Below are 26492 nucleotides of genomic sequence, written 5' to 3' on the forward strand. Positions count from 1 at the left end.
TGCTATGTACATTGGCAAAGAAAAGAAAAACACAGCACTATTACATCACCTCCGCATCTCCTTGTGTGCAGTGAGTCTCTGTAACACTTTCTCTATTCATTTCCCTTAGCTCCATTAGCCTAAGTGCTCGGCTTGTCCTGAGTAGCAAGCTTTGTGTCAGTGTATTTCACAACAGAGGCAGTGTGCGTGACAGACACAGCCTAGACCCAACACTGATTTAAGACTGAATGCTGTCTTTAAGCACACTGACAATTTTATTTACCTTAATGTACTACATCATGTGCTGCCATATAAACAGCAGCTTCAACTTAGCTCTGCGTAATTGTCTTGAATCTTGATGAGTCACCATATCACAATGTAATTGATGTGGCCAGTTTGTTTATTTGAGGTTAACTGGTAAAAATGTTCTGGCCCAGAAATGACTCCAGGCTGAAACATAGGCTGCTCAGCTCCTAAAGGACCTGTGGTGAATAAAGTACCAAACCATGTACTTGAGTTAAGATACAGGAGGTAAAATATTACTCCAAAAGTAAAGTTACTCCCTTTAAACTTTCTCTTGGCGAAAAGTAAAAAAGTATTTACCTTCAAATGCACTTAAGTATCCAAAGTATTATGATTTATTATGAATATCATTTCCTATTATAATTTATAATTAATACTTATTATAATTATAATTATTTTAATTGCAAATAAGGTCACAGGTGTTGTGGCAAGTTAGAGTCAGGATTTTTGTACATTATTTATTACTCTCAAAATGTTCTGCTTGCTGCTGAACTGACGCTGAACTGTATGTTCATGCTTAGTAGATACCACCAAGGGGAAATCAAAATAAGTTCAAAACAGAGCGTGCCCTCTACCCTGATTGGTGGCTTGCTGCATGCTTGACCAGTTACGTTTTTTCCACTCAAAAATAAAAAGGAACGACAGATTTTGCAAAATGTAGTTGAGAAAAAAAAGATATTCGACTTGTGGTTTGATTGTATTGAAGTTAAAGTAAAAGTCTCCCCAAACGGAAATACTTCAGTAGAAATATGTGGAAAAGCTTTAAGTATAGTAACAAATTACATTTACTTCGCTCCTGTCCACCTCTGTGGAGGACTGGGTAATTTGGTGAAGAGCAAAACTTGTCAATTCATATGTTTATCTCTGTAGTGTGTGAGAGCGAAATAGAAAAGGAAAGAGAGAGAGTAATTTTTATCAGTGCGTAATATTTGCTTTCCTTTAAATGTTTTGCATTGAATGAACAGAATGAATTTCAAGCTCGGTAAATGAAATCTGGGGTAGTCTAAATAGTAAGAAAGCTATACTGCACGATGTACAAGAAACAAGCTTTGTTTAAACATTTTACTAATGAAGACTTCACTGTGAGGGAATTAGCTCAGACATCTGTTTTTTTGTTTTTGTTTTTTTACAACACTGTAAAATCCCCTTATAATTGTGGACCAGTTTATAGGTTTTAAAATGAAGTGGAAATGAAGAACTGAACTTCTAACATGCTGGATGTTGGACTGTATGGACACAAACCTACAGAATTATAGTTCAGAATATTTAAATTATATTTTGAGCCATAATCTAAATAGGCAGATTACAATTTAATCAAACATTCTGTAACAAAAAATGCTGTCATTTATTACCAAATAAATTAGCTAACATTCAATTAACATATTGAAAAGCTTCATTATTTAATCTCATGGTTAAACGGTGAGCTTCATTTCCTCTGCAGCTTCAGGGTCCCTAGTGTGATCCTAGCTCCGATTACTCTTGGTGAGCAGTTTGCTCATGGGTTTCATCTTGGCTCCTGGGTTTCCTCCCACTTGCGAGATACAAGCCATTATGATAAATTCTGGGCTGGATTATATCTGTGTGCATGGTGCCCATTCAGTGTGTATCTCTGCCAGTGTTTTGGGATAGGACCAGGATCCACTTAATAAAAGGGGACTTATGACAATGACTCAGTATTTATGTATTCGTTTATCGAAAATTGGATTGGTTTTAATGCCAGCTGCGTGGTAGTAACTTGGGGCACATACATTTCTATATTAGGGCATAGACCAGTTTTGTGGAATAAACATTGCACATGGATGCTCATTGTAAGAAAAATGCTTGATACATTGCATCAAGTACAGTTCAGTGTTTGTGTGAATAATACAAGGGTGGGGACATAAGTAAGAGGTCACACTGAGGTCATTTTGTGACAGGGCTGATGCTTTAAGACATTCCTCAAGGCTGACTCAGTATGGGCTTTTACAGTAAAGGCACACTGGCCTCTTTCTTCTCCTTTCTTCTTCTTTCTCAGCTTTCTTTTCTTCAGACCCTGTTGTACATATTGAAGCACTATGGTTGGGGGTGCAGGGATTGTCAAAATGTAAAATGAAAAGCTTGGGCTCTTACTCTGGCTTTAGCTGTGATTGAAAGGTCTTTTTCAGCTAGTCCCCAGCTCATTTAGCATTGCTAATAAAGCGTCGTTAAACACATATCATCCAAGGCTGTTGTCAATAGTGAACCTCTACACTCTGGATGGAAAATAAATGAGTATTGATTCAGTATTGATTATTTGACATAGCAAATGCTCTTTGGTCAGCCAGTTGGATGATATCTTAATTTCAATACGAATCTCAGGTTTGATTTCGCGTTAGCTCAATACATGTACATTTTTTAACGTGTTTGTTTGGTCATTTTATTGTGTGGTACTTTTTACGTGGTGTTTTTTGCACGCTGGTGTTCTTTGATGTAGAGCTAAAAACTTGCTGGTGTCATTCACCCTCCCCTCTTCTTATAAAGCATACAAATGTTTCCAAAATAGCGTTAGCATATACACATGGTCAGCAGAGCAGTAAAACTCAAATCTGTTTATTCCCTAAACAAAATAACAGATTACAACTGCTATGTATAAATAAAGAATACAAAAAATATTTGCATTACATAAAATTCCCGGTATTATTTACTATGAGACCTAAAATTACATAGTTTTTTTCTCATTCCACATAACCTTTGGGCATATACAATAAATTTTCCAACAATTTGCAATAAAAAAAGAATTAAATACCTAACTTGTACTCATGCATAACTGCATTGTGTAAAAGTATATCTGCAAGTGTTTGGAGCTTTTCAAAGGTTTTAGAATTACAAGCACCTAATTTTTTTTTCTTCCTTCACTGCTATTTTCAGTAACCAAATGCTGGTTAGAGATCTCCGAAGAACCCACAAATTAACCTTAGAGATCTTTGTGAAAGAAATGTTAATTTAAAAACCATATTATATTATATAGGATATAAATATCTGTACTTTCTACTTCGTACACTCTCAAACCAGGCTTGTTATCTATTTGGTGATATAATCAATATTTTTTTTTCTCACTGCGTGGCGTTTTCTGCCCTTTAACCTGCTTCTTGTCATTGTGCAGCTTTTTTAATGTACCACTGGTGTATCATTTCCTGATTATCAAACACCACAGATGTAGGCTAGTTTTCGAAGCTAACAATGAGCAAGGCAGAAAGCAACAAGAAGTACAGTATGGCTAATGTGGATGAGACAGAGGGAGTCCAAGATGTAAACATGACTGAGAACAGAGACATTCCTGATCATCATCATCTTTTCTCTGCTTGTGTTCTATATGGTGGTTGTTCAGTCTGGATACATTCATTAGATAACACAATTTGAAATTCTTTAGTATTATTATATTAATATGATGTGAGATCCAGTTACCAGTGTGACACTAAAGCAGGCTATTTATTTTTACTAAAATGTCAAAGCCCAAACATATTTACTTTAATTTGAGTGAAAAAGTGTAGTCAATACTTCAACTTTTACCAGAGTCTTTTGAAACATAAGTATCTGTATCTTTTACTTGAGTGAAGATTTGTGTACTTTTGCCATTTCTGATTTTATGTGAGTGCAAGAATTACTGCACCGTGCTTGAAGGAGATGTGGAAATTGAGCAATTTTGCTGGTGAATAATGGCATACACTATATGGACAAAAGAACTGAGACAACTGACTTTCCCAGTAATACACGGTTCGTTCCTGAACTGTTATTGCAAAGCTCAAGGCATTCAATTGTGTAGGATGTTTCCTTTCACTTGAACTTGAAGACCCAATCCTGTTCCAGCATGACAATGCCCATGAAGATATGCTTTGTATGATTTGGAGTGGAAGATCTCCTGCTATAGAGCTCTGACCTCAACACTATTGAACACCTTCGTGATGATTTGGAAAACTGACTGCACCCCAGGCCTTCTCAGACTCCCATGTGTCTGAATGAGGACAAATCTCCACTAGCAAACTCCAAAATCTAGTGGAACATATTCCCAGAAGAGTGGAGGGAATTATTGGGAGCAAATTAGGACTAAATGTGGAATGTGATGCTGAAAAAGCACATACCATACATATGACCAGGTGTCCACAAACTTTTTTTTAATTATATCGCAGCACTAATTTCTTAATATATTAGTCTAAAAAATAAACTACATTAAATGACAGTTACATTATCAGAGTTATTAATATGTTTAACTATAATATTTAATTTAATTGCTAGATATTTAATAAGAGTGCAAGAATTTCTGCACCGTGGTTGATGGAGGTACGGAAATTGAGAAATTTTGCTGTTGAATAATGACAAATAAAAAACATAAAAGGGCTTTCAATATAAGTTTAAAAGAATGTGTGAACCAGTGATGATTTCTGGGTTGTTAAAAAAAATCTAAGAGAAGTGTAAAACAGGAAGTCAATTACATTGCTATAGTTACGGATAACTGTCATTTCCTGCTTACGGGCAACAAACCTGCAGAACTTACTGGAACTCACAGACACACTGATACAATAGAGGACAAATCTACATTTTGACAGCGAGGACAGTTTGTACAATAACAAACAGGGGAGAAATTCCCTTTGATGGAGAGTTGAGAGGAAAGTGAAATAGGTGATTGATGCTATCGGCCTGCCTGTATTAATCTGTAGGTTCATGACCTCCTCTTCTTATACCCCAAAAGGCTGAGAACTTTGCCTTGAGTTTCCCATCAGAATCTCAGGGGGTGCCCTTATTCTCGTCAGCTCCTACAACATGGCTCTTCTTTCCCCCAAAACAGCCCACATCTGTTTCCTGCTGGGTTGGGGCTTGGTTTGTGATGAAACTCTCTGGCTGTTATAACTATGAGTCACCCCTCTAGAGTTAAATAATTTTTTTATAATGTTCCCTATTGTTCCATGACGTTACTGGATGACATTCCAGCTCATTCTTAAACTTTGGAGAATGGCGGGATTTTTAACCTCCGGGCCTCTTTTTGGATCGAAAAAACCCAAATTAAAACCAAAGTAAAATCAATAAAACTTTATGTACTTTGAACAATTTTTGTATGAATTGTTTGGGATGAATACTTAGATTCCAAAGATTATATTTAGATTATTTCTGTCTGATGCTAGCAATGGAAATGAATTATGTAAAAATGCTGCTGCTGGCATATAAAATATCAAGATTTCATCAAATGAGTTTTAGGACTAGGGTTTTGACACATGAAGAGCTGAAAAAAAAAAACAGGAAACCTTTTTTACTGAAAACAGACTTGATGTCTAAAGGTTTTGCTGGATTGTGTCAGTAAATTGCAATATAATGCAAATTCTGACTGTTTACAATCTAAAAACCGGGCTTAGGATAAAACAAGAATGAAAGAAAATTGTTTCTTGTAATATATAGTAGCAATAGCAGTTTGATAGTGCAAAGGGTTGTGTTGACAGCTTATAGGTGCCTGTTTGTGTCAGTAGTTCACCAGGTGTGTATGCATTGGTTTCTTCCTGGGTGCCTGGTTTCCTCAAATATACAGTGAACATTGTACAGTGTATATTTCTATACATGTGAGCACTCACATGTATGGACATGTGAGTGCTTGGAGGCTCTGGATCCCCTCACAACTATATGACCAGGCCTATTTTTGTGTATTTCATATACACACACACACACACACACACACACACACACACACACACACACACACACACACACACACACACACACACAACTCCCAATGCCAAACCTTTGCCTTCATTATTATTGTTTTTTTATTAAAAGGTCTAATCTCCCATAACACCTCACCCTGCGTCTGACTGAAATCTTTATGATAGATAAAAAATGTTACATGATTATTAAATGCTCCAAAAAAGCCTTCTACTGCATTTGCTCATCTCACATACTACAGATAAAGTGTAAGGCTGAATATGATCATGATATAATACACTGTAGGATACAAATATCCCACAATCTGTTTTTTTATACAATATATTTTTAGAAAATGATAGAACTACAGAGTTTCTTTTCATGATTTTCAGTTTTGGTTAAAGAAGCAATAACGACAATTCAGCTGTACAATAAGAGTGAGATCTCTTTCTTTCTATCCATCCCTCTCTTTCACTCTCTCTTTCTGTCCCTCGCTCCCTCTCTTTTACTCTGTCTGTCTTTCTGTCTCTCTCATTCTCTTTCACTCTGTCTTTCTGTCAGTCCCACTCTTTTACTTTGTATTTCTCTCGATCTTTCATTCTCTTTCACTGTATTTTTGTCCATCTCTCACTCTCTTTCACGCTATCTGTCTTTTTCTCCCTCTCGTCCACTGTCTTTATACCCATCTCTTACTCTCTTTCACTCTGTCTGTGTTTCTGTCTTTTTCTTACATTTGTTCACTCTGTCTGCCTTTTTGTTCATCTCCCACTCTCTTTCATTCTGTCCATCTCAAATGTTTGCCCTCCAAAACTGTCTCACTCATATGCTCTCTTTATTTCTCTCCCTCTCTCTCTATCAGTCGCTCTCTCTTCAGAAGTCTCTCTCTTCACGATGCTTACAGGAAATTTGTGCATGACACATCATCTCTAGCCTGTTCCCTGTTCAGCTCGTTCACCACGTGCTACACACAGTGACTAAGTCACAGGGAAGAAGAAGAAGAAAAAGAAGAGAAGAAGAAGAAGAAGAAGAAGAAGAAGAAGAAGAAAAAGAAGAAGAAGAAGAAGAAGAAGAAGAAGAAGAAAAAGAAGAAGAAGAAGAAGAAGAAGAAGAAGAAGAAGAAGAAAAAGAAGAAGAAGAAGAAGAAGAAAAAGAAGAAGAAGAAGAAGAAGAAAAAGAAGAAGAAGAAGAAGAAGAAGAAGAAGAAGAAGAAGAGGAGGCAGGGATGGGGATGTGGATGTGGAGGGGGAAGGGATTTATGAGCCTGATCTGAAATCGCTGGAGATGTGATTAACCAGTCAGTAACAAAACAGAGGCAGAAAATGACTGTCACAAAGCTACAAACTATTCTCACACACACTTGATATGATACCAATATAATAATTATTGTAACAAAACCAGTTTGGTGCTACTGGAAAGTCACTGTACCATGTTTGCACATCCTGTAGTAGTCAGACGTGCGGGTTTAGATGTAGCCTTTTGTGTGTGCGTGTGTTCGGGAGCCCCCTCGAGACTCCGCCCACCGCTGCTATGCCACGCCCAGCGCGCTCGGGTTTTCCCTTTGCGCTGAAAGAAATGGGCGGAGTCTTTGGATTACATCGCTCACATTGATTCCGCCTCCCCGCCCTAAATATGCCTTTACATGCTCTATGAGGGTTTTTTTTACTACAGCACTGTTTCAGGACCCAGAGGAAGACACACCTAAAACCGAGAGAAGTGCGTGCAAGAAACAAAAACCTTCATGCGTCCTCCACGGCTTCTCCCGCCGCCCAGCTGAGCTCCTTCGACCACCGCAAAGTGTTTTAAAGTAAAAAAAAAAACAAAAAAAACATTAATATAAGGTAGGTGCATTAAAGGGTTTTTTTATTTCCTTTAACAGCACGCGCATCTTTTATGCTCTTGCGTGGCGCGCGTGCGCTTTCACTTCGTTTTCTTCACGGAGGGATTTTAAGAAAAGAAAAACATCTCACCAACTTTCAAAACAAGAAGTCAAGAGGATGAAAGACTAGGATAAGAGGTTGTAGCCGGAACGATAGTTTAAAAAAAAAGCAAAGCAAAATGTATATACAAATCTGTACTTGCGCGTGCGTTTATGCTTTGAGTCGTTCTATTAGATTGCTTGCTTTTGTTAGTAAACTGTAAGGATTGCACTGTTCTGGACCATGTGGTGTTAGTCAAATTTGCCTCATAAAACTGATACCTTGACATGTCAGGGTTCTGGACAACACTCTGTATATGTTCATGCAATGCTTTGCCAATTTATTGGGTATATGCATATTCATTGGCAACATGGAGAATAGTAAAGACATGTGCACTAAATTACACGCCTGCTTTAGGTTTAGTTCAGAAGAACCAGTGGGAGAAGGAGCAGTAGATCAAGTGAATCAAAGAACATGTCATGTACTATGCAGTATCTGACAGGGGCAGGTCAGATTTTCCATTAGTTTACAGTTTCAGTCTTTTAAAACACTTTTCTACTACTACTCTGTTAAACAGACATCAGAGTATAAGGTTCTTTCGCTTTTCGCTGAGTGAAAAGTTAAGGGCTTTCAACTCGTCTTACTCCCAGATTGCTCAAATGTTACAAACTTGCCATGATCAGACAGTGCAGTACAACAGAGTGACTTCCTCAGTGTAGTGTAGACACGGACGGCTGGGAGGGGTAGATCCTGACCACATGTGTTTGCTATTTGGAGAGTATTTCGTCAAATGCCCTACATCTGTTTTGCGATCTTTGAACTAGTTTCCCTCCACCCCCCTTCGACTCTCTTTCTGGAGTGCTCCCTTTCTTCCTCTAGCTCTTCCAGGCTTTCCTTTCTGTCTTTGTACACAACCCCGTGCGGTCTGCAGAAATGAGGAAAAAAGGAAGAAAGTAAGAGCGAGAATTGGGAAATCAGGACCTGTTCTTGCCTGTGAAGTAAAGTCAGGACCCAACAGTCATCTCTGTACAGTCTCATGCAACTTGACATGTTGCTGCTTTGGCATCGTGCACAGTAGGTGGATAGTTGAAGAGTGAAACCGTGATCTACCCCAGCACACCTCTTTTGCCCATATGGATTAGTTTCTATTTTGTAGTGTTGCCTTCTCACATCATCATGGTTCCCTAGCTGATGGGGTTTTCATGTTCATTCCAGCCTGTCTTTCCTCAAAGTACTTCAGGTGCTTCCCCATACTGTTTGTGTAAAACAGTAGGTGTGTGTGTGTGTGTGTGTGTGTGTGTGTGTGTGTGTGTGTGTGTGTGTGTGTGTGTGTGTGTGTGTGTGTGTGTGTGTGTGTGTGTGTGAGTATACAAGTGTGTATAGTGTCCTTTGATAGGCTACCTCATCCTGTTTGTATTATACTTCACACACAGTGTTCCCAGTATATGTCCTGAATCCACCACAGCCCTGATAAGGATACACTGTCATAGAAGTCTGAGTGAATATGTACTTGTTCATTCAAAATATAAAACAAGCAGACCTTCCTGTTTGATTCAACCGCTGTATGAAATGACTTGCTGTGAAGCAAGTGTCATGACTACTCAGACACCTGCTATGACTAAGCAAAATTCCACCCTATATCATACCCCGATATCTGTTAGTCACCAAAGAACAGTGAGAAGGTTACTGATGCAGTCATTGGTGTAATTGCTTGGACAGTTGTGCAGCCATGCTTCTGATGGCTGGAATCACTGCTTTATTCTCTTATAGCACTCAACACAAACATTCCCATGAGTCAGCAAGTGACTGTAGTCCATACTGCACATTTAAGTCTCAAGTGTGGACCTGTATGTATTTGCTTATTAGATTGATCTACTAAAGAGTATACAACATTTGGAAGGTGTGTATTCTCTTTTAACATAATTAAGGGGGGAAAAAGCACTTCCCAGAACACAATGTCTACATTTGTACATAGTAGTATAGGAACTCTCTTTTTTTTTTTTTTTTTTTTTTGTCTGCCTGTTTTTTCTTTTGTGTTTTAATAAACTTAAATCTTACTGGCCAAATTAAGGTCCTCAAGCATTAATTTGAGGCAACACACTTGATTGCTGGAACACCAATCAGTGTTTATTGATCAGGCTCCTGATATGAAACTCTATTTAAAATGTGTGGTGCGAGTTGAGAAGGACAGTCCTCATGTTTTGCAGATCTAACAAAAGCATGGAGCTTGATCATTTGAGGAAAATGAAGAAGTTGATTAATAGCCTCTAAAGGCTTCATCGCTGGTTGCTGAAGGTGTCACGAAAGATTAGTTGAAGACCACTGCTGTCCACAATACATTTCTTGTAGATGGTATGATGTACTAAATTACAATAAGGAAACACTTCTTAATGAATTTTCACTACATTGGTCTTGATCTGCACTTATGTCACATGGGCTTTCCTCTGTAGTCAGTCTAAGCTTTTCACTGTTTTCTGCTTCCTCTTGTGGTTCGAGGTGTTAATTCTCTCACTCCTCTCTGTCATTTCTAAGAAAGAAACTTAACTGAGATCAAATCTCTCTGCTGGGGGTTAACACTTTTCCTATGCATTCAGTCGCAGCTCAGCATCCTTCTGCCTTTTGTAAAACTAGAAAGCACGAGGTGCTTGTTTACCTCCTTTGTTTTCTAGTTGCCATGGATTTCTACAGTGACCTCAGCATCCAGTGACTAGATTTTGACATGTAGCACAGTTGTTCTGTTCCATTTTCAGCCCTACGCTCTAATTGGATGATTGCACTAGAAAGCAGATTGCGAAAGTGAGCTTGTTCTTAAGCGCTTTTTTTCAGAACATTGATCCTGTTGACTAGGGCGCAAACAAAAGATGGCAGTAGTTCAATAGTCTAAGTAGTCTTAATGCTTATAAATGTGCTTTTCCTGATGCGGTTGTATTCGAAAGTTTGGGCATTCCTGGCCAAATGATAGCTTTTGTTGATTTTTATAGTAAAGAGCGCAATAACAATTGTCTGCAAATGGTAACAAATATTTATTTCATATTTGATAGACTTTAACTTGAACTGAACATAATTGCGACTTGCTACAAAGAGGAAGGGCTACAATCGAATCACTGGGACTCATTAGTCGGTTCAAGAATTGCCATTATAAATAACAGCTTCAGACTCATCAGATCATGTATTAACATTTTAACAACAATGAGGTTTATAGAAACTTTGAATCTTATTACATCACTTTGTTGTAAATTATTTTCCTATAACAACACGTCTCATTTGGGGTTGTAGTGTGGAATAAATGTTTAACAAGCTTGCATTCAGATGGTTGCTTGTATGTGGAAATCTTTAACACCCTGAGACACATTAATCTGGTGTTTAGCTCAGCATTCACATGGCAAAAACTAAAAAAGAAAAAAAAAACAGTATTGAGCCGCTATTATAATTTCCATCTGAAGCATCGCTTTGTTGTTTTTGTTCTGCCACAAACAAAGAAGCACCGCTCTGTGCCCACTATCCCACAGCTTTGAGGGATTGGAGGCAGAGGGAAATATGGAGGAGGGGGAGGAGCTCATGCGCCTGTATCACTGTGGGGCGGATGTTTCATATGGACTAATACAGCATGATGCACGCGTTTCTTAATCTGACCTGCATTCAGGAAGATGCACACAAATACACAAATGTAAAGTGTGTGTCAGAGAGAGAGAGAGAGAGAGAGAGAGAGAGAGCGCGTGTGTATGGGGGGGTGAGGGGTATGTCCAAAGAGTAATTGATCCGCCATGAGATTTGTGGTGTACATTGATTTTTTTTTTTTTTTTCCCTCATTCAGCCCATAGCTTTTAAATGAGTAGAAATATTACTCTGCTGTTTTCTTTTTTTCTTTTTTTTACTTCCTCCCAAGCTCATGGAGAAAGTACTGATTGAGTTTAATGTGTGGGCCTAAAAATAAGCACATGCTGGAAGAGGCTGTGGACATAAAACTGCTCAAGCTAAGCATTTATGCCAGTTTTTTCATTCTATAATAATAATATTACATTTTGTGGCAGTTAAAAGTGTGTGTGTGTGTGTGTGTGTGTGTGTGTGTGTGTGTGTGTGTGTGTGTGTGTGTGTGTGTGTGTGTGTGTGTGTGTGTGTGTGTGTGTGTGTGAGAGAGAGAGCGAGCGAGCGAGCGAGCGCGAGCGAGAGCTGATGCGCCACCTGCCTGTATTGACGGACAGTGCCAGCTCAGCAGTCTGATGGCTTAGTCACACACTGTCTGGATAATGAGAACAGTTGTGTTTAAAGTGCGAGTGTGTGTGCGCACGCATACTTGCACTTATGCACGTGTGTTTTCAGGGTCTCTGCTAATCCTTCTCGGGCAGCCAATGAGAAACTATTACTGTTATCTGTCCACCCAGACACAACAAAAAAAGCTCAGATTTTCTCTTCTTATAAGACCACGATGAGGTGATGATGTCCTGTCTTGGCCAGAACAAGAAAGGAATAAAATATGACAGGGTGTGATGTTATGATAAAATAATCAGTGACCTTGTGGTGTGATGTGGTGTAACATCACACCCTGCGAAGCTGATGGGTTTCTTGAAACAAGATGTCTTGAGGCATCCTATTCCTCTTGTAGAACATTTGGTATTGATTAAATAATGAAGCATTTGTACTTTATATCCACATATACCTGCCTTTAATGCTGTATGTGTCTGTGAATCATGTTTCTACTGTCATTACAACCTATAAAAACAGTCCTCTTCAGGTTTTTTTTTTTTATTTTTGTTTATCTCTTTCTCTTGATAAGACCTAAGTCATGCAGCATGTTATAAACAAACCTCAAAACCTTCTACACTGAAAACTTTCCCGCCTCTGAAAACATACACTCACAGCTAGAGCTCCGCGTAGCAAACTCACTGGTTCTGCGCTGGAAGAAATAGAGACGGGGCTCACCCACACACGCCGGGGTTTACCCACACACTAGACAGTTCACGACAGCTCTCTGTCTTGACGAAAAGACGGAGAGGAACGCTTTACATTTCTCTGGCGATCTCATTTGGCAAATCACAGAATGGTATTTAACACTTTTACAAAAATCTTTGATATTTAATCAACACTGAGCATAGGATAAAACTTACTCAAATGCTCTCATATATAATCCTGAAAGCTACTTTCTCTTATCTTCTTCTACCCCTCCTTTCTCTTTTTCCATTTCTGTCACATACACATACACACACACACACAGATGTATGCACAACTCGTTTGTGACGTAACAGGTGCCTGGCACAGCTGAAAAGACTCTATAGGTCTGCTATACTGCAGCCTTTGTTCTACAGTACACAGCTGTTACAGAGGACATGCACACCCTCATTCGCAAACACCTGACCCTTATTGAACAGTTGCCATACCCTCTGACCTTATGGTTAAAAGTGATATAGTTCTCCAAACACAGTGGTCCAGGACGTGAAACCATGTGTTGCTAAATGTCAGGTAAACAGATCTGTGTGTGATCTGCATCATTGCAATATATGGATATATTGTGTGTATATACATGCACACAGTTTGTAATTGAATTGAATGGATTAATTCTGAAAATTAATACCAACCCCCTCATTACCAAGCAGTGATGTGTGTGTGTGTGTGTGTGTGTGTTTGTCATTGTTTGCACGTCTCAGGCTGCTGTTAGGCAGCAGCACAATAAAGAGCCTCTGCAGGTTCATCACATTCCAGCACTGTGACGTAAATTGTGTGGTCATCAGTCTATTCAATCTATTTAGGCATTGCTGTGTTGGCAGAGCACACACACACACACACACACAAAAACACATAATGGAGCAGTAGACCTCAACCTGCCATAGATGTCACAGTCATAGATGTTTTATTCTAATGAGTTTTTTAATAATAAGTAATTGTCTCTGGACTTTCTTGTTTCTGGGTCAGTGATGCATCATAGTGAAATGAACTTGGGGGTTGGGGAAGTTAAAGAAAGCCACAGTAACCTTACTGTACTTCCCCAGTACAGCAGTTTGGCACAGCAGTGCAGATAAGTGTCTTCAAATGAAAATGTTACTCTAATGTTGTTGGTAAGTTATTTGTTTATTTATTTATTTTTCAGAAGGTTTAATATTAGCAAAGTATAATGCTTTGTGAACTTATTGTCCAGTATTGTCCAAGATGTGTAGAATGTGTAAAGTAATCCATTATATTCTCATGGTGTTTTGTCACTCGTTCAGTACTCATAAAGGGTAGTAGAAAAGCCCTACCCCCAGAATCAACATATACGAAGTTTATATAGAGGCAAAGTCTTTATATGTACAATTACATGAAGTGCAAATACTAGCAAGATAATGTATTGGAAACCCCTAGTTTATCGTTATCTCTGTTACACTGGCCTTTGCTTATTTTGGAAATACGACCAGATATGCTGAGTACTACAGTAAAGCAAGTGACTGAAGCGGAGGAAGTGGCTTGCTTTAGTTTTTTTTGGTTATGGCAATAGTTTTTTTAACATATTACACACCAGTAAAGGCCTGGTTGTGAAAGTGAGTGCGACCATTTATAGACAGCCCATAATGTCTGTGGGCCAAAAAAAAAAATGCCTGAATCGTACATGCTCTGATTAGTCTATGGGCAAGACAGGACAGGTAGTAGCTTTTTATTCTATCCTGGCTGGCAATTTTATCCCCCCTTTAATCATAAATTATAATGTGTCTGGAATGCTGTTTCTTCTGTGCTTAAACACGCACTGGAGATATTTCCTTTTTATTTTTGTTTCCTCACTAAGGATTCTTATGTGTTCCACTAGGATGTCAAGTCTCCATTGAGTTGCAGGTCCTAGCATGTTCTGGTGTAAGGAGTGACGCAATGCTATGGGAGCAACTCGTGCTATGTGTCAAATCACAACTTGTTTACTTTATAGTGCACTGTTTTCTGTGTATTTTTCAATGCACTGTTTTTTAGTGACTGACCATTTTGTAATCATTATTGATATTTAGTGGAGAATAGTGTGAACTAGTATGCTTGTGAGATCCCAAAGTGGACTGTGATATCTCAGAGGTGTATTAATGTTTAAGAGCCTGTACTGTACTTTGCTCTTTGTGGGTAAGTTCCATTATTTTGGTTACAAGCTTGAGTTAGAGAAAGGTTTGGACAGAAAAAAAGTGAGCACTGAATGATTGATGTAAAGAAACGCTTTATTGATGTTTTAAAGCAAAGTGCAGTGTTAAAAATTTGCCTCTACCAAAAAACTTTCTTTCTTTCGGCTTCTCCCATTAGGGTCACCACAGCGGATCATCCGTATCCGCGTGTTCGATTTGGCACGTTTTATGCTGGATGCCCTTTCTAACGCAACCCTCCCCATTTATCCGGGCTTGGGACCAGCACTAAGAGTGCTCTACCAAAATCAGCCTTTATTCTGAAACCTGGATCGATATTGGCGTGTTTGTGCTTGTTTTATGATTTTTTAGGCTACGGTGTATGCGAGTGTGTGGGTTGGGAATTAGGGTGGCAGTATTTCAGTTTAAGACTTTATTTAAAGCTAGGAAGCAAGGAACCACTTGGGATGCACTGTTTTAAATCATCAGTGGTAAGGGGACTGAGATTCGAACCAGATGCAAAGTCACTGCTCCAGACTTGACATAACAGCATGTACTGAAGGATTTTATTCCGCATATACCACAAATTTCTGTCTGTCTGACCATTAATACAATATAGCGGCAAAGGTTTTTAGACCCCTGACCATAAGATTTAACTTTTCAATATCCCATTCCACATTTAATCTCCACTTGCTGTTATGATAACATTCATCCCTCCGGTGAAGATGTCCCTCTGGATTTTGGAGTGTGTTATTGAGATTTGTGCCCATTCAGCAACAAGGGTGTTTGTAAAGTCAGGCACTGATGTAGGGTGAAGACGTCTGGGGTGCAGTCAGCGTTTCAATTTGTCCCAAAGGTGTTTAATAGGCTTTAGGTCAGAGCTCTATTGCAGGCCACTTAAGATCTTCCACTCCAACCCATGTAAACCAAATATTCATGGAGCTGGCTTTGTGTACAGGGGCATTGCCATGCTGGAACAGGTTAGAATCTCCAGGTTCACGCAATTTTTGGAAAGGATTTATTAAAATATGATGGTTTACTGATATGAATCTGACACACAGGACAGAATATGTAATTGGAAATCACAGTGCACTGTTTGTCATGTGTTTGACAAATAGCATAAATCATTATCTTATAAAAAGTCACCTGTTTTTCTTTTCCTAGGGCAGTAAGTTTGTTCCGTTTCCAGCATGAAAATCACAATTTCCAGGCAAATCATTACATGTAGAAAGATGCTACAATAGCTTTGAGGAAGTATGCACACAGACATAGTGCCTTTGCTAAACAGAAACAAACACATTATTTTGCAATAGGCTCAAGTTTCTTAAATGCTTTGTACATTTGCTTCCTCTAATGCAACACACTTAGTTCCACTAACAAGATTATTATTATTATTATTATTATTATTATTATTATTATTATTATTATTATTATTATTATTATTATTATTATTATTATGTCCCTTGACTTCTACATCAACAAATCTTTAAAAAAAGAAAATGATGAACATGGGATGTATAATGTTATATCTCATGTAACTGATCTCTTGCTCTGGATATCAGCAAATACTGATTCGAAAGTTATGCTATATAGACAAAAGTATTTCGACACCTGACTTTTCCAACCATATGTGGTTCTTGCATTAACATTACATTTTCCCGTCACCTAAACTAACAGACCCCCAAACCTGTTCCAGCATGACAATGCTTAGTGAGATCTATAAAGATTTGGTTTACATGGGTGGGAGTGCTTTACCCTGAACCCTTCTGAATACCTTTGGGATGATTTGGAATGCTGACTGCACCCCAGGCCTCCTTTACCTACATCATTGCCTGACTTTACTAATGAGCTTGTGGCGGATGGAGCACAAATCTTTACAAGAGGTTATTATAACAGCGAACAGGGACTAAATGTAAAATGGGATGTTCAGCAAGCACATATGAATATCATGGTTGTTTAACCTTAAAATTATGCCTAGATAGTGTATGTGAAACATGGTATGATGTGCATGTTCCATGCAAGATCTGCGTTTTCAAACGCGCACATTCACAGCATGAAATAATAAATAATAAATAAATTCTGGTGCCAGGTTAGGATTTAAAGCCAATACGCATACTTGGTAATAAATAAGTACCTCCTTTTAGATTTTTTGCAAACACAAAGCAGCCAAGTGTTCTTCTGGTGCACACAAACCAATGAGCCTTGAATTTGACCTTGTTTTTTAAGGAGATCAGGTGGTTTGGATTTTACCAGCAGGCACATCAATGTGGACTCTGTCACAGTTCCAAGGAATACAGAAAACACATACAGTGGTAATTTGTGAATGTGGGCAATTCACATTCATGAATTCACATGTTGGAATGGTGGTTTTAGAGTAACAGAGCAGACATGGCTTTTTTCTGCATTTAAAACTGCATTGTTTTATGACAGCATGTTGGTTCTGGGACGGACGGACAGACAGACAGACAGACAGACAGACAGAACTTTGTCATTGCATTGTACAGTTACACAGCAACGAAATGCAGTTTGATATCTACCAGAAGTGCAAAAAGTAGCAACGTGCAAATAGTGCAGGTAGAATAGAACAGGCAGTCCAAGTCAAGTTCAACTGATTTTAAGTGGTGTTTAAAATTTACTTCACAGTGTCCTTTACTTCCTCTGTAATGAATCATGGAAAACTGTAGACTAGGGGAAAATGCTCAAGTGGGCTCATACAGTGAGGAAAATAAGTATTTGAACACCCTGCTATTTTGCAAGTTCTCCCACTTAGAAATCATGGGGGGGTCTGAAATTGTCATCGTAGGTGCATGTCCACTGTGAGAGACATAATCTAAAAAAAAAAATCCAGAAATCACAATATATGATTTTAAACTATTTATTTGTATGATACAGCTGCAAATAAGTATTTGAACACCTGTCTATCAGCTAGAATTCTGACCCTCAAAGACCTGTTAGTCTGCCTTTAAAATGTCCACCTCCACTACATTTATTATCCTAAACTAGATGCACCTGTTTGAGGTCGTTAGCTGCATAAAGACACCTGTCCACCCCATACAATCAGTAAGAATCCAACTACTAACATGGCCAAGACCAAAGAGCTGTCCAAAGACACTAGAGACAAAATTGTACACCTCCTCAAGGCTGGAAAGGGCTACAGGGAAATTGCCAAGCAGCTTGGTGAAAAAAGGTCCACTGTTGGAGCAATCATTAGAAAATGGAAGAAGCTAAACATGACTGTCAATCTCCCTCGGACTGGGGCTCCATGCAAGATCTCACCTCGTGGGGTCTCAATGATCCTAAGGAAGGTGAGAAATCAGCCCAGAAATACACGGGAGGAGCTGGTCAATGACCTGAAAAGAGCTGGGACCACCGTTTCCAAGGTTACTGTTGGTAATACACTAAGACGTCATGGTTTGAAATCATGCATGGCACGGAAGGTTTCCCTGCTTAAACCAGCACATGTCCAGGCACGTCTTAAGTTTCCTAGGCCATGTATTGCGAGATTTTGGGGAACAACCTCCTTCCCTCAGTTAGAGCATTGAAGATGGGTCGAGGCTGGGTCTTCCAACATGACAATGACCTGACGCACACAGCCAGGATAACCAAGGAGTGGCTCTGTAAGAAGCATATCAAGGTTCTGGCGTGGCCTAGCCAGTCTCCAGACCTAAACCCAATAAAGAATCTTTGGAGGGAGCTCAAACTCCGTGTTTCTCAGCGACAGGCCAGAAACCTGACTGATCTAGAGAAGATCTGTGTGGAGGAGTGGGCCAAAATCCCTCCTGCAGTGTGTGCAAACCTGGTGAAAAACTACAGGAAACGTTTGACCTCTGTAATTGCAAACAAAGGCTACTGTACCAAATATTAACATTGACTTTCTGAGGTGTTCAAATACTTATTTGCAGCTGTATCATACAAATAAATAGTTAAAAAATCATACATTGTGATTTCTGGATTTTTTTTTTAGATTATGTCTCTCACAGTGGACATGCACCTACGATGACAATTTTAGACCCCTCCATGATTTCTAAGTGGGAGAACTTGCAAAATAGCAGAGTGTTTAAATACTTATTTTCCTCACTGTATATATATCTCAATCTTTTTTTTTTTTTTTTTTTACAATTATGAAACATTGTGACCCTTTTGTCTGGAGATGAATCAAGTGCATGCTTGATTTGGCAGAATGTTTCTGGAAGTCTGTCTGGACAGTTAGGACTTTTTTTTTTTTTTTTTTTGTAACTCTCTGTAATAAAAAACTTTATTACAGTAAACTGTGCACAGGCCTTTTAAATGCAGTTATATACAGATCCTGGGTGGTGCAACAGAAAAGTTTTTATCCTGTCATCAGGAGAGAGTGTGGTCAGATCCCAAAGAAGCCACAGACCTTTGTGGAAAACGCAAAATTGCCCATACTGTCTGAATGGGAAGGATGACATTCTGTCCCCTGTCAATCACAGCAACACTCTTTGTCAGCACCTATGGGCTCATGTTTGTGGAACGAGGCAGATCCTCCTATACTTCCCTGGAGTTAGCAGGCTGAGGCTGGCTTCATGTGCTAAACTAGACCTTCCCATTGGATGATGATGTTTGTGGTACGAGAGAGCTGTTAATTGACAGTTGAAAGTTGTAGTCCATAACACATAGGCTAGACTTTTTTTCATGCTGTAACGTTGTGAACATAAAAAGTTGTAGTGTCACGAAGACATTCACACAAGCAGCATCTGTTCACAGCACCAGCAGATGGAATCACGGAAGTACATGTTAGGGGGGAAAAAGCTTTGCATACGTCTACCTGCTTTTATAGATTTTCATCATTACAGGCACGTGTAGGAAGGCATTTGACAGCAGGGGCCATGAAATGGGTCAGGACACCTGTTACAAAGTTAACACCTGTTATAACGATGGCAAACGCATGGTCCAATTAGCATTTTTGAATTAGCATTTGAATGTGGTGCCATGTTGTAGTGCTTGAGCCGTCATTCTCTCTCGTTCTCTCTCACACACACTCACATTTTCTTATACACCTTTTGTACACAAATTTCTTACTTACTGTTTTATTGTCACCACCAATGGAGACGCAGGACATTTTTGCTTATTAGATGAAACTGATGATTAGAATAAGTAAATATATACTTTTTTATATTTTACAGAGAACTGTTTGCATTTGGGCTCCTATAAGTATGATTCTTCAAAAAGCGAACGTAAGTGGAGCAGTGTTTGAAAGAAAAGGATAATATGGAGTAGGGATTACAGTCAGGGCAGGACTGTGGGGGGCTGAGGGGAGAGGGTGCATTTGTGGGGGGATGGGCAAGGTTCTGGTTGTGAAGCTTGAGTTTGGGATAAATACTATCGGTCTGTTGATAAATAAAATAAAATTTAGTATGAAGAAGAACCCGGTGGCCACTTTTAGAATGACAACAGAGCGATTGCCGCATGCAGTCAGTTAAAGGGGTTTTGAAGGAGAGTGACTGAGAAAATTTGGCCTCCTGCCGAGTCTAAAGCATGCTCAACAAGAAAGGCAGAGGGTCAGATGGTGTAATAGACTGCCAGCTGCTCCCTTCCTCCCTTCATTGCACTGTCTCTTTCTGTCCCACTGAGAACCTCGGAGCAGTTGGACAAAGACATTGCCGTCTCCACTATGTCTGACTCTTTCATTTTTAATCCTCGCTGCTGAAACGGATCATGGCTGCTTTCCCACTCTTGACCCTTTCAGGGGATTTTGTACGTCTGCGTTCAGTTTTGGGGAGCTACCAGTTTCTCGTGTGCTCATTACCAATAGTATATGGTAATAGAGGAAGCTGCAAACCGATGAATGGGCTTCTGTTTGACGTCTCTGGTTTGGCTGTTGATCTTGTCATAAAATCCAAATGTGTGATAATGAAACTTAATTCACTGGCGTCACACTGTAGCTAACATGCACACTGCTGGCATAATGCATATCTGATAAGTAGGTGTAACTAGGACACTTCTAATCAGATGTTATGTATCATTCATGTTAGACATGGGAGTTATAAGGAGAGGTTTTGACCTACGTTAAATCTCCCCTTTTCATTTGTATTCATTTGTATTATTCTGTTAAAACTTTACTTGTCTGGAAAAACCTGCAATTACTTGGGCTGACTTTCTTCATATGCCAAAAAGCACTAGTTTTTCTGTGTTCCAGAAATATACACAATATGGACACTTGTTTATCGACACCTTTATTATTCAAATGTGCTTTTTGAGAATTCCCCATTCAACAGTTAACCCCTATTTGCTTTTATAACCTCCACTCTTCTGGGAAGATGTTCCACTGAATTTTGGAGTGTGGTTTTGGAGATTTGTGCTCATTCAGTCACAAGGGTTCCTGGGGTGTTCCAATTCATCCCAAAGGTGTTCAACAAGGTTGAGGTCAACGCTCTTTAGGAGGCCACTGAAGATCTTCCACTTCAGTCTATGTAAACCATGTATACATGGAGCTGGCTTTTGTGCAGAGGGGCATTGTCATGCTGGAACAGTTTTGGGTCTCCTAGTCAGTGCTCAAATTGAGGGGGGGCTGGGGGGGGGGAAATCTGGGACCCCCTATTTGGTCTTATAGTGGGGGTCCCTAGTTGTTGCATATATTTTTTACTAAAATAATTTAGTAATAAACCCAAAATTATTTTAGTAAAAAATATATGCAACAACTGGGGACCCCCCCCCCCTATAAGACTTGAATTAATTCGAGCACTGCACCTAGTTCTGAAGTACTGAAGGAAAATTAAATGCTACTACATTTGAAGAGCATAAAATGTGTGCCTCCAACTTTGTGGTAACAGTTTAGGGAGGAGCTACAAATGGCGGGAAAAGTATAAAGTGGGAGCTCTGTGGTTGTTGGACTTCTGATTTGATGGTTGTGAGTTCCAATCCCAGCAACTCCAAGCTGCTTTGAGCAAGGCCTTTAACGCTCAGCTGCTCAGTTGAGGTAAATCGATGTCGTTCTGGTAAAGGGCATCTTCTATTTTCCATAAAGGTAATGTCAGATATCAACAAATGCTGTGGTAAAAAAAAAAAGTGCCTGAAGATATCTAAAATCTTGTTAGAAAACGTACAGTAAAAGCTGATCAAGCTGGTAGTTTTCATGGAACCTGGATAGTTTATGTTCTTCAGAGATGTTTTGGATATCGATCGTTCTTGTTTAAATAGTATGTTGCAGAAATGTGAAATGTGAGAGTTCCCAACCAGTCCGATTTATTCTGCCTCTGAAGCTTGGGATGACTGTGCCTGGAATATTGTGCACATTCCCAATCCACACCATCAATTTTAATAATTCCTGTGATCTCAGGATGCTCTATTGGACCCTCATGCACACACACACACACACACACACACACGCACACACGTGCACGCACACACTCTTGTTAGACTGATAGGCAGAAAGGTATGCTTGTGTCAGATTTTGTAATGTATGATTGTTAATTTTGCAAAATATTTTAAAGACTTCTGCTTAAACACACAACATGCTTATCTAATCTTTTTTTTTTGCAACAGATGGACAGAAGCAGAGCTTAATCAGCTTTAATACAAATTTATTTGATTTGCATTGTCACATGCACAACATTAGCTCACCCACAGAACCAACAGGAATTGTGTGTGTGTGTGTGTGTGTGTGTGTGTGTGTGTGTGTGTGTGTGTGTGTGTGTGTGTGTGTGTGTGTGTGTGTGTGTGTGTGTGTGTGTGTGTGTGTGTGTGTGTGTGTGTGTGTGTGTACATGGAAACATGAAAGTAGGCAAAGCACTGACAAACAGATGCCTCCTCAAAACCTTCATGTCTCCTACCTTAATAAGTATGCAGACTATTTAACGAGCATTTCCTTTACACATAGTCACACCCCCCTCATACACACACCCATAGCTTAAAAGAGCTAAATGTCTTTAATTACTGGTTCCACAGAGGGGAGGCCACACTGCTCTGTAGAGCACTGGTGTTGTTCTCTACAACCGATTCTACAACCTAACAGATGGGGTTGTTGGTTGGGCATCTTTATTATTATTATTAGTAGTAGTAGTGGTAATAGTAGTCATGGTGGTGGTAGTAGTTTTGGTGGTTGTACCTAACATCAACTTAGCGAGGATTCTGTCCTGTATGCACGATTGCAGTTCCTGTCAGATGTGTAAATGTGTGGTTGAAACCCTTACGGTTGAATGGAAGAGATAAGCTGTATGATTATTATGTGTTGATTCATACAAGTTTCGTTTTCTGAAAATTGATATGCAAATTCTTCTTTACCACAGAGAATATAAACTAAAAAGACTAAAATAATTATCTGTGAATATATATAAAAAAAACTATTTCAATTAAACAATCCAAGTTAAGGATGTTGTCTAGTGTCAAGGCATAGCGTTTTCATGTTTTGTTGTGCTTAATTTTTATTTTTTTAATGAATAAATCATAGACTTGACTTTGGGATCATGTGATGCATCAAAAATGCAAGAAACATACCATATTTATTTATTTATTTATTTAAAAAAAAAAAATTTAATTTTTTTTTTATTTATCTATTCCAGGTATATGAAATTGCAGTCAATGTATTAAAAGTAATGTATCTTGAAAATATTTTGGGATCATTCCTGCATAGGCAAACACATTCACGTTGCGTCATCTAGTGGTTATAGAGTGGCATTACATTAACTCACCAAACAATAGGTTTTACCTTTTCATTTTATCTGGGTATGGGATCTACACCGATTGTACTGGCTTGTGTAAGCCCACATTGGTTAAATTTGTTGTCTGCCTGGGAACCTGGACCACTAAAAGGTACAGAACTGGGATCAGTTCCTCAGATCAACATCCAAATCAAACTAAATACCACAGCCCAGTCATCATTCTTGTAGTGCTGGTACAGTGAAATAGATTTCTTATCAGAGCTTCCCTTTTGTCATGACACCAGCTGCTCCAATTTGAACACTTTCATTGTTTCCTGCATTCACCCCAGCACCCCTGATCTCAGCTCATTATTTATTTAGCATCGGTCTGACTCCTGAATTTTTTTTGTTTAATCAGTGAGGGATATCTGGGTGTGTGGGGAACGAGGAAACATTTCTGTTCAGGGTAATCTTGATTTTCCAGGACTGTACACAATGTTCAGCCCACATCTCAGTTAGCAGATGCACCACAGACAATAATGTAATTATAAGTCTGTTTATAAAACTAACAGGTACCAGATGTTCAGGGTCCACTTAGTTGAACGCCCTTTGCTGGACTTGCTGTTGCTAAGCAGACACTTTCTTCTGCTTTATTCCAAAAAAGGCATTTTTACGTCACGCTGTTAGTTTTCTGATGTGATTAAGTAATAAAGTAGACAAATGGAACAAATATAATTCCACTATTGTTTTGCACAGATCTATAAACTGACTTTTATATATTGGGTTCCATATATGTTGCCAGGTTGTGCATCCTAATACACATTATATTTATATTGTTAAAGTAGGGGAAATGAATCAAAATGTTCCCTGCAAAATAAGCATCTTATTGTTGATGTAACCTCCACCTGTAGTAGGCTTCAGTTTAATAAATAACACAGGATACGCTTCCACTTGTAAAATTGCATACTGACTGGACTCTAATCTGTGGAATCTGGCAACCCACAGAATCCAACAGGATCGTGGATTCTCAGCCAGGGTTGGGCTGGTAATAAAACACTCATAAGTGTAATGCTTCACTTCAGTGCAACATCAAGAGCAAACCACAGTGTAATCCTTTGCTTTGTATCGAAACTCTGCTCAATCGGCTCCTTTTTTCTATTCAGAACATCTGCGTTAAATTAATCTGACATGGACACAGTGTTCAGGTACTCTGAGTTCCCGCTCCTGCCAGGTGAGATTTTCAATATGGTTTCATATGTGATTTATAGTTATTGTAGTAGGGGAAAGTATTTCTTTCCATATGTAAAATGAAGCTACAGCACAAAATGAGAATAAAATAGAAAAGCATTTAAAGATACTGCCCAATACTTTAATAGTAGATGGTTTAGAGATGGCCATCGAGATTGTTTTAGCGTATATCGTTGATATGTATGCTTTAAAACATGAACATTGTGCGTCATTAACATATACATAATGACCTCTGATGCGTTAAATGTTTATTCCGAGGGCGAATTTAAGGTACAACAAATGAACGTTCCAAAATAACAGTATTATTTTTAGAGCTGTGGTGCTATAGGGAATAATAGGCTATAACAATTTCCAGCAGTTTATCTAGTTTCCTCCTCAGGTTGTTATTAAGGCAATATGTTTTCATAGAGGAATTTTGTGTAACTCCGTTCACTCCTATAACAAAAAGTTATTGACAGAAAGAAGTACCAGTAGCCTGTACTGATTTTAATATATGCCTTTTATGCATGATTTGCTAAAGAACTATTATTTTCTGCATTACTGGGATTAGTGTAGGCAGGCTATGTTTTTGTCAACTACAGCTTTTTAAAATAATAATTATGCACCCAAAAATACCCTAAGATTAAGATCAGTCTGTCAAGTTAAAGCAGCTTGTGGGGTGATAATATTATGGACTATCAAAGAAAAATCATTGTTGGTGATCTCTGGTTAGGTACACTAACTTGACTATCCTGATATATAGGTTATTTTGTATGTCTGTGGTTGTTTTTTTTTGGTTCTGCATGTGTGTATGCTAGTTAAAAAAAAAATGGTAGACAGTTTAATTTCCCTTTGCCAAAAGGAAAAAAAAGTGACTCTACAGTTATATTTTGTTCTCAATGGTAAAGACATTTGCTCAGAAGTAGTCTCTAAGGTCCAATTATATGCAGTGATGTTCTTACTCATGTAAAGATACAGAAGAGATATCCATGAACATGCTGTCATCACAAGTCTCTATTTCGATTCTTTTTTCTTTTGAGGGTGTTGTGCTTGGTCTTTACTTTATGGTCAGCGAACCCAAAAACTGAGACCTGACTAACTTCTTCTTTTCTTCGTCTCTCTCTCTGTCTTTCGTTTAGGTCTGGACCAGTCCGAGTTGCCAACAAGATTGTTGCCTCGTGTGCGGACCATCATGGCAGAGCCTGACTACATAGATGGAGACTGTGACGAGCTCATTAGGCCTAAGAAACTCATCAATCCAGTGAAGACCTCCAGGAACCACCAGGATCTCCACCGGGAACTCCTTATGAATCAGAAGAGGTAACCTTTTAAGCAGTCTTTCTTCTTCTCTCTTTTACAGCTCATTACAGCTCCTTCTTTTTTCTGCTTTGCATTAGGACTGATCATTTGAAGAATATGTTTACATACTACAGTTATTTGTCTCAAACTTGTCTTTTACATTTACATTCCGCTATCTACCAACCAATTGTAGCTTATCATCCTTGTTAGCTTCTGCATGGTATTGTAAAGCAAATGACCTGAGCTGTCACAGATAGCTTGCTTTTATTACATTTTCTCCATTATGAGAATATATTAGAACGAACATTTAATATATACCTGTAAACCACTACTGGGCTGCTGTTCTAGTAATTAATCAACACTCTCTAACCATTCAGATTCAAGCAGTATTTAAATACCAGGCTTTTAGCTTTTATGTGGTTCAATGCCTCTTTACACTCCATAGAGGGGGGAAAAAACTACTT

The 26492-nt window shown here is 38.8% G+C and overlaps 2 protein-coding genes and 1 long non-coding RNA gene across 4 annotated transcripts in view; 2 read left to right on the top strand and 1 right to left on the bottom strand.

Annotated features, from left to right (window-relative positions):
* Window positions 1–26492, bottom strand: part of LOC310731884 (uncharacterized protein) — a 421718-nt gene that overhangs the window by 364073 nt on the left and 31153 nt on the right. The gene's annotated exons all lie outside the window — the stretch shown is intronic.
* The window catches only part of fam107b (family with sequence similarity 107 member B), a 40430-nt gene that overhangs the window by 8202 nt on the left and 5736 nt on the right, over window positions 1–26492 (top strand). Inside the window, exons 1-2 of one of the 2 annotated variants that reach the window (XM_083551986.1) lie at window positions 24541–24733; window positions 25869–26049. In XM_083551986.1, the coding sequence (XP_083408112.1) occupies window positions 24691–24733; window positions 25869–26049 (224 nt within the window). In that variant the 5' untranslated portion in view covers window positions 24541–24690. Of the gene's footprint in view, window positions 1–24540; window positions 24734–25868; window positions 26050–26492 lie in introns of those variants that run through there. The other variant, XM_083551985.1, reaches the window with a different exon arrangement.
* Window positions 7514–11249, top strand: LOC310731921. Its single transcript, XR_014535316.1, has 3 exons — window positions 7514–9136; window positions 9208–10853; window positions 11036–11249. It is a non-coding gene; the product is annotated as an uncharacterized lncRNA (long non-coding RNA).

This window comes from Silurus aristotelis (assembly GCF_946808225.1).
Source record: "Silurus aristotelis genome assembly, chromosome: 10".
Classification (NCBI taxonomy): domain Eukaryota; kingdom Metazoa; phylum Chordata; class Actinopteri; order Siluriformes; family Siluridae; genus Silurus; species Silurus aristotelis.